This window comes from Carassius gibelio, chromosome B14 (assembly GCF_023724105.1).
Source record: "Carassius gibelio isolate Cgi1373 ecotype wild population from Czech Republic chromosome B14, carGib1.2-hapl.c, whole genome shotgun sequence".
Lineage (NCBI taxonomy): Eukaryota > Metazoa > Chordata > Actinopteri > Cypriniformes > Cyprinidae > Carassius > Carassius gibelio.
In genome coordinates this window covers 7414977-7430641 of record NC_068409.1, presented here as the reverse complement: position 1 = coordinate 7430641, position 15665 = coordinate 7414977, and the positions used below count along the sequence as shown (strand labels likewise).

General features: G+C 36.8%; 2 protein-coding genes across 43 annotated transcripts in view; both read right to left on the bottom strand.

Annotated features, from left to right (window-relative positions):
- Positions 1-15665, bottom strand: part of LOC127971886 (NACHT, LRR and PYD domains-containing protein 12-like) — a 280835-nt gene that overhangs the window by 97237 nt on the left and 167933 nt on the right. For 19 of the 42 annotated variants that reach the window (XM_052575176.1, XM_052575177.1, XM_052575202.1 and 16 more), the window contains 2 exons: positions 6231-6375; positions 4384-4557 (listed from right to left, as the gene is read on the bottom strand). The exons of 8 other annotated variants lie outside the window; for them this stretch is intronic. In XM_052575176.1, coding sequence (XP_052431136.1) covers positions 4384-4557; positions 6231-6375 — 319 coding nt within the window. The remainder of the gene's footprint in view (positions 1-4383; positions 4558-6230; positions 6376-15665) is intronic. 15 more of the 42 variants (XM_052575178.1, XM_052575185.1, XM_052575199.1 and 12 more) reach the window with 3 other exon arrangements.
- On the bottom strand, positions 8464-14899 carry LOC127971889 (NLR family CARD domain-containing protein 3). Its single transcript, XM_052575223.1, has 7 exons — positions 14784-14899; positions 14441-14522; positions 14124-14237; positions 13146-13253; positions 11275-13044; positions 9090-9263; positions 8464-8491 (listed from the first exon to the last, which is right to left on the bottom strand). The coding sequence occupies exons 2-7, from the start codon at positions 14488-14490 to the stop codon at positions 8485-8487; spliced, it is 2223 nt and encodes a 740-aa protein (XP_052431183.1). The 5' UTR covers positions 14491-14522; positions 14784-14899; the 3' UTR covers positions 8464-8484.

Sequence of the window (15665 nt, the reverse complement as noted above, 5' to 3'; positions counted from 1 at the left end):
GACTAAGGATCCCGGCCACTAAACCCACTAACTCTGGCAACACTCCACACACTACAAACACTACACAGATAACACTCCACAAATCTTTAACGCGGAGTGTAGAATATGAAAGAAAGAGCAAAAGGTGCTGTAGCAATCACAGAGTCTGTGGCATTTCATATAGCGGTGGACATGGCACCCATTTCCGTCGTTTAACAACATGCCTTTATACGCATGCTAAAAACACTTGATCCAAGATACAGTTTACCTAGTCGGCATTACTTTGTGAGACAAGAACTCCTGCGACTGTACACGAAAGAGCAGCTTGCTGCTGAATTGGAAAAGGTTACTTACTATGCCCTGACTACAGACATGTGGAGCAGCAGGACATGAGAGCCTTATATGTGCGTCACTATACATTATATTTTGGACTGGAAGATTAAAAGCACATGCCTTCAAACTACTTATTTGCCACAAGACCACACGGGTGAAAATATCGCAGAGGCCCTCGGAGACGTAACAACAACCTGGATGTCAAATCCAAATGGACCCGTGGCCATTAACACTGACAATGGAGCGAAAATCGTCTGCGCCATGTAAAACAACATCTGGCAGAGGATGCAATGCTTTGGTCACAGACTACATTTGGCGATTGGTGAGTGCAATATACCTGGTCTTACATGGGTGTGTGTGTCTGTCTGTGTGCACATGTAGGTTAGTCTGCTTGGGATTGCCTGGGTGTGATATGTTTGGTTGGGTGGAAGGGGGTGTGGCAAATAATCTGGTCTTTAAAAAAAAAACTGTGTATTGCAAAATAATTAAAAAGTACAATGTCAAAATAACTTTATTACAAATTAAAAAGAAACTATAGGTATATACTTATACAGTCACAAAATTAAGAGATAATTCATGACTTGAGTTATTAAACTAAATTTAAAATATTTATTTAATTTTTGCTTTTGCAAGAAAACTGTGAGTGCATTCTCCTACAGCTGGAAAAAGCGGAGGGAGCTGGCCCAAGTGCAGGCACAGATAAATTTACCAGCTCATCAGCTCAGTACGCAGTCGACCACATGGTGGGGATCAAGTCTACAAATGGTAGAACGCGTCCTTGAGCAGGAAAGGGCTCTCGCCAAAGTCCTGTATGCTGACAAGAAAACAAGACCTCTGGTTCTTCCCTGCCGAGACATAGAGGTGCTAGAGGCCATCCAAAGAGCACTGAAGCCCATGCAGGACTTCACAGACGCTCATACTTGCCAACCTTGAGACCTCAGAATTAGGGAGATATTCAAATGGGGGGGATGGGGCTGGGGTGTTATGTCATATATAATCACACACACAAACAAACGTTCTGTTCTGAATTTGCCGCGCTTGACTTCGAGGTGTAACCTTTATTATTAGGGACTAATAGCAACAGCTGCGAATGCAACAGCTACAGCGACCGGAAGTTTGCCTTCACAGCGTCGTAGCAAAGAACGTAAATATCACTAAGCAACAGTAAACAGGACAGCGCAACGCGGCATTAATTCACTTATTGAGATAGAAAAAAAGGGAATTTAAAAAAGCAAGAGAAGGATTGCTTTTGGCATTAAATGACAATCTTTTGTCAGAATAGGAGTTTTTAATATTGTATGATGTAAATAAGTCTAAAAACCTAGATTTACCATGTAAGCAATACTTGCCTTTTAACCTTGATTACATGGAGGCAGACGAATGCTTAAATGAATTTCGTGTCAGAAAATGTGACCTACCAATTCTGTTAGATTTCTTTTTATTTTATTTTTTTAATGCATTTAGCAGACGCTTTTATCCAAAGCGACTTACAGTGCATTCAAGCTATCATTTATTTTTTATTTTTTTTACCTATCATGGATATGTTTTTATTACCTATATAAATATTCTCGGGATTCCCAATGAGATCGTTTGTGATCAGACAATCATAAACTGGTGATAATTACAGTGTCATATACCATAACATTTATTTACCTAATCTCTCACGTTGAAGCGACTCCGGCAAATCCGCTGTTCTCCCGTAGTAGACGGTTTAAGTAGAACGTCACAAAGTAGCAGTTAAATTCGCGCATGTGCAATATAACGCCAGAATGGCATTGCCGTCGGGAAATCGGGAGAAATTCGGGAGAAAGGTCGGCCCGGGAGATTTTCGGGAGGGGCTTTGAAATTCTGGAGTCTGCCGGAAAAATCGGGAGGGTTGGCATGTATGCTGACGCTTTGTCAGGTGAGGAGTATGTGACACTCTCATATGCAAGACCTGTGCTCCACTTCTTTAACAGCAGCCTCCTTGCTCTTCAGCAGCGCGTCCCTCCTTCTCCCGGGCTTCGGCACCACTGTAACGATATGAACTTCCTATTCATTGGGAAGAAGGAGGCGGGAACCGGCGCACAATCAAAAACATTTTAATAATCAAAAATAAACACAAAACAGCGCGTCAGCTCCTCACGGCGACTGACGCTCACAAATAAAAAGCAAACATAAAATAATATCCCAGGCCTGGTCCTCTCTCGTCCTTCACTATAGTCGCTCCAGTTTTATATCCTTCCATCTCCTACGTGGGACTCGATACTGGCGGTGGGGCGCAGGTGCAGCTCATCTTCAATCACTTACACCTGGCCTCACTCCTCGTTCCCACACCTCTCGGCCCCGCCCCACTCACCACACCTAGCAAAAAAGTACCTCTGTGTGCCTGCCACTAGCAGTCCTTCTGATAGGATCTTCAGCTGCAGTGGAAATATAGTTACTTGTCAAAGGCCTGCGCTTAAGCCTGACACAGTAGACAGATTGGTATTCCTTGCTCAAAATATTAAAATGTAAAAGAGTTACACAAACTTGTTTTTTGGCTATTCGTTGATGGCTACAACAGAGTTAATGCAAAGAAAAGCTAGAGTTGAGTTGTTTTATTTTTGAAGGAAAAGAAGGCAATATGCATTATTTATTTTATTTAACGGTTAAATTATTATTATGTAATCAGGGATTTTTTTTTATCTTAAATGTCACATAAGCACTTTGTTCCTATATGCACTGCCTACATTGAGTTGTTTTACTTTTGAATGAAAAGAAGGCAATATATATAACTTCTTTTATTTTACAGTTAAATTATTATTTTTGTATACAGGGATTTTTTTTTTAAATGTTGCAGAAGCACTTTGTTCCTACACGAACTGCCTACCTCTTTGCACTTCAATAAAAAAAACAGGTTTTTTTTTTCTGTAAAGATGTAGCAAAATATATTGAGATATATTTTTTGCTCCATATTGCCCAGCCCTACAAAGTAGCAGAACATTAGTCCCGAACAGTGATTGCCTGTACAATAAACTGCTAAAAACAAGCATTTACCTGATCACTATTGAATACTCAGATTATATAAACAAAGATGACTTGACTCAGGGCTCTCACGTCTCACACATGTCAATCAGTTCACACACCACACCTTGTGTTTCTCACGCTGAGAAGTAAGGGGTAACTTGTCCTGCTTTATACAGTTAATATACGACGCACAGAGATACGGAGGGAAGTTCTGTGCCGAGTTCATCACTTTCTCGAATAGTGATGTTAGATTCTTGAGCGACTCTTTCTCTGGAAGTAATCGGTCGAGCCGCTTCACAAAATCAAACTGAATCAAACTTTAGTTCTGGGTTGATGACAAGACACACAGCTGAAGTAACACGCCTGAATCAAAAAGAACTGAATGAATTATCAGAACATGTTGAAGTAGTTTCGTTTATCGTCATCTCTGAGAGAATATGTGCTGTTAATGCACTGTCCGATGCTGAAAGTGCTTTCAGAAAAGGTTTTTACTGTTTTTAACTTTCAATTATAGTGAAACCTGTATGATATGTTGAACATATATTGAACTTATGTTGACGATATAATTTGTAGTATTGTAAATGAAGACAGAATTTCTATTTTTGGGTGAACTATCCCTTAAAGATACTCACTGGGATATTGTGATATCCATTGGCCCACCTCTATGATTTATAACAGAACTATAAATATATATAGTATATACTTATATATAATAATATATAAATGTACACTATATGTGAGTATTCATTCTAAAATCCTATGAATTTAATTATATGAATTTTGCTCACTGCAGTTTAAAAGCCCTCATTATGTTTGTTTGTTTTGATCAGTTTTTGTGATTAAATTAAATTGTATGATTTAATATTGTCACATGCCTTACTCATGCTTCATCTTTAGTTATCAGAATATATATATATATATATATATATATATATATATATATATATATATATATATATATATATATTGAAGATGAAGCATGAATAAGACATGTGACATGTAAGGCATGTATATTTTTTTATTTTTTATTTATTGTGCTCAGATATAGTCAATAATGTGTGACTATCAGAGAGATGATCTTACCACAGTGTCTCCAGTTTACAGCGAGGATCCTCCAGTAAAACAGACAGCAGCATGACTCCAGAGTCTTCTAGTTTATTCTCAGACAGATCCAGTTCTCTCAGGTGTGAGGGGTTTGATCTCAGAGCTGAACACAGAGCAGCACAACCTTCATCTGTGACACCACAACATCTCAACCTGTAGAGAACAATGACACACTCTTCACTCAGATCAACAGGTACAAATCACAATCCTAAACACACTAGTAAATATGTCTACATTTCCACTGGATTTTATTGCAGTAGTGAAAATAATAATAATGATAATAATAATAATTATCATTATTATTATTATTATTATTATTATAATAATTCAAAAAGCTTTCAACATATGTGCTTCAAAACCCTCTATTTATATTGGAAGTTTAATATTAACAGAGGCACAGAGGAAAGATGATTGTCCAGCAGAAGTGGATTTGGACACACTCTAAGTGAGCTTTAGACCTCGCTCTCAGATCGTTAAAACAGGGCACACAGAGTAATTCATTTATGTATTTAATTTTTTTAGAATTTTGATTTTACGATTCCTGGACAAAATCACTCGTGATCAAATATAGTTAGAGATGATTTTGGAGATACAGCCACATTTGTGCTAAACTGTTATTGATGCAGTCGACTTCTTAGCTTTGGCTTCCTGAAGGAAAGGACTAGAGACGACATCTCTTAAAGCAAAGTGCTCTGACTAAAATTTCAGTAATGTTTTATATCCTGGCAATGCATACATTATTCATTGCATTTTAAAGATGTCAGAGAAAAAAAACAAGAGTATTATTCTATTGACAGACATGATCAGAGAAACTTCTTCAGTGCTACTGTATGTGTGCAGTACATTGAGCTCAGCTGTTCAGTGACTTGTTTGGGGCCACATTTATTTGTATTTTTTTAATACTTTTTCATATTTTTTAAATATATAAAACAAATAATTTATTTGGAAGAATTTGTCTTTTATCAGACTTACCAATTGTTATCAATTTTATTTGTGCTGGTTAATTATCACGTAAAGTAGTATGTGGAATTAAACTGCTAACAAAAGTGTGTGAGAGTTGTGTGAGGACGAAGGGTCGAGGGCCGCTGCTGCAAATATCTGAGATATCCATCAATAACAGATGTAATCTCTCTCCAAACTCTTGATATAATACAGAGTAAAAGTGGATTTATTATACTGTGGCCCTCTATAGAACAGATACATTTATACGATTTTTTGGAAAGCAATTTATACTAAAACCATAAATCGGATCAGTTAGAAAAGATAAAGCACACTAAGTACAGTATGAACAGTATGCAGGTCTTCTCCTTGTTTTCTTCTGAAAGGATAACTTGTTGTTATTGTTAAAATCACATGATCAGGGACTAGTTATATTACTATGTTTAATGTTTTAGTTTTGCCATCTTTGGATGAATTGTATTACTGATCATTATGAAATCAAATCTTCTGCACTTGTTCAGAGGGAGTTTATAAATTTATTTGTTTATTAGTAAACGCTATCAAGTCTAAAACATCAGCCAAGAGAGATAAAGACAACCAGCAGCCGGACATGACATTATTATGCTTTATATATTTATCATCATTAGTGCCATTGTAATCCAAGTTAAACAATCTAAAATTATTGAATAATTATATGAATTAAAATATTGTTATATTAAAGCATATTTAAAAACTGTAATGAACACTGCTACCAGATCACATTTATATATACCAGTGATTGTGTATTTATCAAACTATATTTTACAAGCTGATTTTAAACAATTTTACATCAAACTATACAGCTTATTGAGGATAAAGACACATGATTATCAGAAATATGATCTTACCCCAGTTTCTCCAGTTTACAGCGAGGATCCTCCAGTACAGCGGACAGCAGTGTGACTCCAGAGTCTCCTAGTTTATTCTTAGACAGATACAGTTGTCTCAGGTGTGAGGGGTTTGATCTCAGAGCTGAACACAGAGCAGCACAACCTTCATCTGTGACTCCACAACATCTCAACCTGTAGAAAACAATGACACACTCTTCACTCTCTCACATCAGATCAGTTCAGATCAGATCAACAGCAGTGGTGGACGAAATACACAAATCAAGTACTTGAGTAAAAGTACTGATATGTATAATAAAATAATACTCCCGTAAAAGTACTCCTTTTTCAATTTAACTTGAGTGAAAGTACAAAAGTACTCGATTTGTTATGTACTTAATTAAAAAAGTAATGACAGATAGATTTATTTAGCAATTTTATATAGGCTACTTAATTTTATTTTATATTAGTAATGTTTTTATTTATAATCCTATACTGCTCAAAATACCTGGAATTTTCTCAAAATAACCACTATATGGAGTATAAAACATATTTTTGTTGTTGATATGGACTACGCTGATGAGAGTGATGTAGTAATGTCCACTGTGAAGCTTACACTGTGATCCACCTGAGAGAAAACAGATTAAGGGTCAGTTTTTCAAAATTGAGATATATGCATCATCCGAAAGCTGAATAAATAAGCTGTTAGGAAAGGATGAGATTTGGCTGAGATACAACTATTTGAAAATCTGTAATCTAAGGGTGCAAAAAATTAAAACATTGAGAAAATCACCTTTAAATTTGTATAAATTAAGTTCTTAGCTATGAATATTACTAATCAAAAATTATGTTTTGATATATTTATGGTAGGAAATATGCTTAGGAGATATGGTAGGAGACTGCTTTTGTGCTCCAGGGACACATCTGACCATCAGACTTTCACCAGTAAGAAAAAAAGTGTTTTAAAGTTTGCTGTTTTGCAGAACATCACAGTTATATATGACATGAGAATAAGGCCTGAAGTTAGGAAGAACATTTTAAGGATTTTTTTCTTCTCAAACCTTGTCTGTGGTGTAAAAACACCCCTGCCCAAATGCCCCCAGAGGGCATCACTTCCCACTTTGATAATTACTGTAGTTACCATGTTCTGAACATCACATCCTTTCTTTTTCCCTCAGATGTAATCTACCTAGGTGGTTGAACACAAATATTTGGACTTTATTTTTTAATAATTACCTCAACTTAGCAACAGCAAGCTTGTTAGCTAGACAGTTAGCTTTACTTAACAATATTTACTTATTTTCAGTATGGTTATGAATAAACATCCATATCTGATTCAAACAATATAAAAAATTATACTGTTGATAAACAATATAAAAACAGACGTCACACAGGGCTAAATGCATAGCATTTTAGTAGAACTGTTAATGTTATAGCAGCGGGAATTTGAACATGCATTAGTTATTTTATTTAATCGGTGTTATTTTAATGTTCTTTTTTTTTTTTTTACCTAAGAGGCACTGATGCTGATGTGTTTGTATTCAAGAATTTTAATGGGATTAAATAGTACACCTTTACAGCAGATTTAGTTCATATAAAAAATGACAGTTTTGACCTAAATATGATTTTCAGTTACAATAATAAATCCTTAAATTTGACATTAGTCATCTACTTTTAGCAGCATCGGTTGCGCGAGAGCTCACAAGATCTCCCGGTTCTTACTTGTGATTTGAGTTCACTACAGACTCACACTAAACGGTTCATTTGAATCAGTGAGTTGTTGACTTTAGAACAGCTGCAATCGGATCATTCTAATTTGCGAACTGATTTAAAAGGTTCATTGAAAAGAATCAGTTCTTTCTTGAATCAGAAACCGTTTCTGCGTGTCAGAGCACATGATATATGTTATATATATATGTTATATGAAATGTAGTAAAAAATAAAAAAGTAAAAAGTACGATCTTATGCTTTGGAATGTAGTGAAGTCAAAGTAAAAGTTACTAAAAATAAAACTACTCCAGTAGAGTAGAGATACTTGAAAAATTTACTTAAGTACAGTAATGAAGAAAAGCTTCTCCATTACTGACCACTACTGATCAACAGGTACAAATCACAAAACCTAAACAGACTAGTAAATATGTCTACATTTCCACTGGAGTCTTATGAAAATTATTTAAAAAACACCTTTCAACATCTGTGCTTCAAAAATCTCTATTCATATTGGAAAGTAATAAAAACAGAGGCACAGAGGAAAGATCTTCATTAGTCATGTTTGTTAATCACTGGGTAGCACTTTATTTTACAGTCCTGTTCCTCATGTACATACTTTGTACTTATTATAGTAATTACAATAACTATGTTATAACTAGGTACTAACCCTGAACCTAACCCTAAGCCTAACCCTACCCCATGTAGTTACCTTGTGTTACCAGAACTTTCTTAGATAAATACACTGTAAGTACACTATAAGTACATGTTAGTACACGTACTTTAAAATAAAGTGCAACCAATCACTGTATGATAAACTGATAATGTGGTACAGAAGGAAACAAAATCGCCTTTAATAAAAGTAGTAGCAATAATAATAAAAACATGCTGATTTTGATTTCAGAACAAGTACAAAAATAAGTAAAAAGTGTAGCCATGAAAGGAGTATGAATCCTAAAATCCAATAAATTTAATTACAGGAATTTAGCACACTGCAGTTTCAAAGTCCTCGTTATCTGTTTGATTTTAATCAGTTTTTGTCATTAAATTGAACTGTGTGATGTAATATTGTCACATGCCTTATTCATGCGTCATCTTCAGTTATCAAAATCATATTTTTGTGCTGTGATATAGTAAGACAATAACGTATGATGATCAGAGAGATGATCTTACCTCAGTGTCTCCAGTTTACATCGAGGATCCTCCAGTACAACAGAGAGAAGCTTCACTCCTGAATCTCTGATTGCTTTATTAGACAGATCCAGATTTCTCATCTGTGAAGGGTTTGATCTCAGAACTGGAGTCAAAGCAGCACAATCTTTATCTGTGATGCCACAATGAATCAAACTGTAGAGAGATGAAAACACGTAATAAACAAAAACATAAATAAATAAGGTTCAAAAAGAAAAGTAGGACATGATATGGACTCATGATAGTAAACTCTTAGTGTGCAACAGAGAAAACATTCATGTTATTAATAATAAAAAAGGTAATGATCAAATTTGCGATAAAGAGCTTTACCGTGAATCAAATCCACATTATTAAAGTACTAACTCATTTATAACATTAAACTTGTTGGTTTCAAACTAATCTACATTAAAGGGTTAGTTCGCCCAAAAATGAAAATTATGTCATTAATAACTCACCCTTATGCTGTTTCAAACATGTAAGGCCTCCTTTTATCTTCGGAACACAGTTTAAGATATTTTAGATTTAGTCCGAGAGCTCTCAGTGCCTCCATTGAAGCTGTGTGTACGGTATACTGTCCATGTCCAGAAAGGTAAGAAAAACATCATCAAAGTGGTCCATGTGACATCAGAGGGTCCGTTGGAATTTTTTGAAGCATCGAAAATACATCTTGGTCCAAAAACAGCAAAAACGACGACTTTATTCAGCATTGTCTTCTCTTCCGTGTCTGTGTGAGAGAGAGTTCCAATCAAAGCAGCTGGATTTCCGGTTCGCGAACGAATCATTCAGTTCACCAAATCGAACTGAATCGTTTTAAACGGTTCGCATCTTTTATACGCATTAATCCACAAATGACTTAAGCTGTTAACTTTTTTAATGTGGCTGACATTCTCTCTGAGTTCAAACAAACCAATATCCCGGAGTAATTAATGTACTCAAACAGTACACTGACTGAACTGCTGTGATGAACACCGAGCCGAGCCAGATAACGAACAATAGACGGACTCGTTCATGAGTGAAGAACCGGTTGCATCGGTGTTCGGATCACCAGTAGTTCTTTCGGACAGTTCGATTCAATAAACCGGTTGAAGAAAACGGTTTACCAGTTTTACCAGTCGGTTTTTGCGCTCGACGTAATGGCGTCATTGGTGATGATTGTCCTTGATTCAAGCCTTCGGTTTACCCACGCTCATAACACTAGCACAGAATCAGTTCAGAATCAATCACCAAAAGAATCAGTTCAGTTCAGACGCTCTGTGTGTCGGTCTGCTTCACCCTGAATCACACATGCGCAGTATCATCAGCTCCTCGGTTCACCAATCGGACGCGTCTGACAGAAACGGTTCTTCACTCGTGAACGAGTCAATGTTTTGTTCGTTATCTAGCTCGGCTCGGTGTTCATCTTCAGTTCTCTCTTCACAGCAGTTCAGTCAGTGTACTGTTTGAGTGCATTAATTACTCCGGGATATTGGTTTGTTTGAACTCAGAAGGAGTGTCAGATTTAGTGTGTCGTATTAGAGATGCGAACCGTTTAAAACGATTCAGTTTGATTTGGTGAACTGAATGATTCGTTCGTGAACCGGATATCCAGACTGCTTTGATTTGAACTCTCTCTCACACAGACACGGAAGAGAAGACAATGCTGAATAAAGTCGTCGTTTATGCTATTTTTGGACCAAAATGTATTTTCGATGCTTCAGAATATTCTAACGGACCCTCTGATGTCACATGGACTACTTTGATGATGTTTTTCTTACCTTTCTGGACATGGACAGTAGACCGTACACACAGCTTCAATGGAGGGACTGAGAGCTCTTGGACTAAATCTAAAATATCTTAAACTGTGTTCCGAAGATAAAAGGAGGCCTTACATGTTTGGAACAGCATAAGGGTGAGTTATTAATTACATAATTTTCATTTTTGGGCGAACTAACCCTTTAAAGACATTGACTGGCTGGTGCTTTAGAGTCCAGCTTGTCTTTAAAAACTGTTAAATACTAGAAATGAATAATTTCGGAAATAAAAAATAATAATAATCAGGGAGGATTTATAATGTTGTCATTGTATGTATTGTATGTTTTCATATTGCTCCATTAGCTGATAATATTATTATGAGATTATTATTATTCTTTTCTTTAACAGTGAAGTGGTTGTTCTCAGAGATACTTACTGAACTTTAATCACAGGCAGCAGATACTGAAGAACATTCAGTTTTTCAGCTTTATTGTTTTCTCCTAGAAATTCATTAATATCAAACACGTCCAGCTTTTCTTCTGATGTCAACAACACAAAAACTACAGCTGACCACTGAGATGAAGAGAGTTTGGCCTCCTTTATTCTTCCAGATTTCAGATACTGTTGTATTTCCTGCACTAGTGAATGATCACCTAGTTCATTCAGACAGTGGAACAGATTGATGGATTTCTCTGGAGAGTTATTGAACCTGATCCTTATCTTGATGTACTCAACTGTTTTCTCATAGCTGTCAGAGCTGATTCTTTTCAGCTTCATTATTTTTTGCAGGAGAATCTGATGAGACTCCACTGACAAACCCAGAAGGAACCGCAGGAAAAGATCCAGATGTCCATTCTTACTCTTCAGAGCCTCATTCACAGCTCTCTGATGCAGCACAGATAATGAAAGTCGAATTGAGTCTTTTACTTTAGACTGTTTGGTGATTGGCTTCAACACATTTCTGTTGTTGTTTGTACAGGAGAGGTGCGCATATAGAGCTGCTAGATGTTCCTGAATGCTCAGATGAACAAAGCTGAAGACTTTTCCCTGATACAAGCCCAACTCCTCTCTGAAGATCTGAGTGCACAATCCTGAGTACACTGATGCTTCTGTCACATCAATGCCACACTCTCTCAGGTCTTCCTCGTAGAAGATCAGGTTTCCTTTCACAAGCTGCTCAAAAGCCACTTTCCCCAGTTTGAGGATCATGTCTTCATCTGTCACCTTCTTCTCATAGTCCTTCTCATGTTTGATGTTGGTCTGAAGGATCAGGAAGTGTGTGTACATCTGAGTGAGAGTCTTGGGAATCTCTCCACTCTCTGCTCGACTCAACATCTTCTCCAGAACAGCGGCTGAGATCCAGCAGAACACTGGGATGTGGCACATGATGTAAAGGCTCCTTGATGACTTCAGGTGTGAGATGATCCTGTCGGCCAAACTCTGATCACTGAGTCTCTTCCTGAAGTATTCCTCCTTCTGTGGCTCATTGAAGCCTCGTACCTCTGTAACTCGATGTATACACCTAGAGGGGACGAGATCAGCTGCTGCTGGTCTGGAGGTGATCCAGATGAGAGCAGAGGGAAGCAGATTCCCCACAATGAGGTTCATCAGCAGCTCGTCCACTGAGGCTGATTCAGATATATTACACAGTTTCACTTTGCTCTTAAAGTCCAGAGACAGACGACACTCATCCAGACCATCAAAGATGAACAATACTTTATATTCATCACTGGATATTTCCATTTCTTTAGTTTCAGGGAAGAAGACATGAAGAAGATCTGAAAGACTGAGTGATTTGTTCTTCATCATATTGATTTCTCTGAAAGGAAGTGGAAATATGAGCTGGACGTCCTGATTCTCTTTCCCTTCAGCCCAGTCAAGGATGAACTTCTGCACAGAGACTGTTTTTCCAATGCCAGCGACTCCCTTTGTCAGCACAGTTCTGATGGCTTTGTCTTGTCCAGGTAAAGGTCTAAAGATGTCATTGCATTTGATGGCTGTGTCCTCTGTTGCTGCTCTCCTGGATTGTGTCTCGATCTGTCTCACCTCATGCTCATTACTGATCTCTCCACTCTCACTCTCTGTGATGTAGAGCTCTGTGTAGATCTCATTCAGGAGTGTTGGGTTTCCCTGCATCCCTGTTCCCTCATACAGATGCTCAAACTTCTGCTTCAAATTTGATCTAAACTTGTTCAGGACTTCATAGCTGGGAAATTTTAATACTGCATTATTAAATAAGCTAACGATAACAATGTCTTTTCTGTATTCTGTATCATAATCAAGTAATATTTTAGAGAAATATTAGACCTGGGATCAGTCTTTGTATCTTCACTCTTATATTCTAATGTTTGATCCATAGATGTCTCACTCCTCATAGACACACAGCTGGACTTTGATCTCTTCTGATGAACGGAACTATAACAGAGAGATTAACGTGAATCATCGGAATTACCATATTTAACAATGTACATACACTATTCAAACAATCAAGAGCACTTTTTGCCTCTCACCCTAACCATGGACTTTTCAACCTCCTTCCATCCAGCAGGTGTTACGGGAGCCTACGCTCTCTCACTAGTAGGCTCAGGAAGAGCTTCTCTCCCCAGGCCATGAACCTTGAACTCCACAACACCAATCTAACCTGCACCTGCTTGATTACTGCACTGGTCACAGTACTTTACATGTATTTGCACTACTCATATTTTGCACAGACTGTAGATCGTTCAAGCTACTACACTGTAAACTGTATAGCGTTATTACTGTACAAAGCACAGTAAACTATTTCTATAAAAATGTTATTGCACTACTCATATTTTGCATATAATACATTGTTTTAACAATACTATTGTACACTCAACTGACTGTATTAATTACAACTATTCTTACGTTGCTGCTGTTTATAAATGTACATATAATCTTACATTGCATTCCAATTTATATTCTGTACATTCTCTGCTTAATACTGCATATAGCAACTCCACTGTACATTCTGTAAATCATAGCTTCACTTACTCTGCACTTATATGTATATACAACACTGTATTCTTGCACTTCTGGTAAGATGCTATGCATTTCATTGGCTCTGTACTTGTACACTGCATAATGACAATAAAGTTGAATCTAATCTAATCTAAAGTGAATCCTTTGAATTACAATATTTAAAAACATATGTTTATTACTTAATTTAAAGAGCACTTCACTTATTACAAAAATGTTTACTTGAACTGAGGGCTTTCAAACTATAAAATGCCATACTATAATCATATTTTTAAAGAAATATTATACCAGAGATCATTCTGTGTATATCCCCTCTTAAAATTCTTTGGATGATCCATAGACGCATCACTCCTCAGAGACACACAGCTGGACTCTGCTTCTGATCTCTCCTGGTCAACTGAACTATAACAAACACATTTAATCCTTCATGATGAGAATTATATATAAGGTATTTTCATCAAAGAGCACTTCATGAGGAGGCTTTATGGTCTCTTTGTTTGAATAATATTTGAATAACATCTTAAAAATATAGCGACATAAAAACATGATGGAGACTCCCATTTATCATTAAAATAGTGATTTAATTCAGTGTTTATTCTAAGTACCTGCATCCTGGAGACAAATCTTCATCTGTGGATGTTTGTGTGTCATCCATGATGAAACAGAATCTGATGTCGAGCACTGACTCTGAATGAAATGACAAACAAACACAATAATTCAGCTGAACAGATCCTGAGAGAAACAGATCATCAGTTCACTCAGATACACAATAGTGATAGTTGTGTGTTAACAACTGCTCAAATAAACCACGTTCATTTGCTTAAATTAAAATATCAAACACATATCAAAGAACTAATTCGTCCTTCACATCCAGAGTAAATATGAATGCGGAAGTCGCCTCTAAAGCAGAGAGCTGCACCTTCATCAACATTTAATTAATCTACATACCATTCACAAACTCCACCGGCTTCTACGCGTAATTTCTTGGCTTATCTTTGATAAAGCTTCCTACGAAACACATTTAGAATCCGTATAATATTCTGTATCAGATTCTGGCTGTTTAAAATGGCGAAATTTCAAATGTACTTTTACTTTCACTTTTTATTTGTGCTGCGAGCGATGACGTAAGGGACCCAGAGAGCACACATACGTTGTTCCGATGTCGAGCCGATCTACAAAATTCCATCGGCACGATATCGCTCAGGGAGCGTTTGCTAATAGGCAAGATGTCTCCGCGACGTCGGCCTTTGATCGGAAATGCTCTCCGGCCGATGCTGGGACGATACATCCCGGCTGCTCTGCGTGGACGCGGTTCACCAGTTTTGCTCATCGTTACGGACCACCCGCGGCTTCCGCCACTGGTTTATAATAAAACAATACACACCACTCTCAAGAACCGATGCAACTTTATTAATATTTTCATTTATTTCATATTACATGTACAAATACATTAACATTTACCAGATGCTTTGATCAGAAGTGGATAATTCGGGATTATTTGTAGTCTTTTGAAAATTAACCATGATTTTACTACAGCTTTTGCAGTAAAACCATAGTAAAAACAAAAATAACCATGGTTATATGTTGTATGAGTATAGTACTTTTTTCACAATACTTATATCAAAGTAGGTTTACAGAAAATGCATGTTTCAAGGTTACAGTTTAAAAAGCCAGATGACTGAGACTCACTGAAGACCATCTTCTAGTTCATAATAAAAAGTCATGTGTTCAGTGCTGTCAGCATCGCAGGCTAACTTTATGCCCAAAACTTTTTAAAAAGAGTTACATAAACACAAAATAAAACCAGGCAAACAATAATTAAGCAATTAA

Coding starts and splice junctions, on each gene's coding strand:
- LOC127971889 (XM_052575223.1), bottom strand. CDS start 14,490: ATGGATGACACACAAACATCCACAGATGAAGATTTGTCTCCAGGATGC. Junction 13,254..14,123: donor TATACACAGAATGATCTCTG/GTATAATATTTC, acceptor TCTCTGTTATAG/TTCCGTTCATCAGAAGAGAT. Junction 13,045..13,145: donor GATACAAAGACTGATCCCAG/GTCTAATATTTC, acceptor AAAATTTCCCAG/CTATGAAGTCCTGAACAAGT.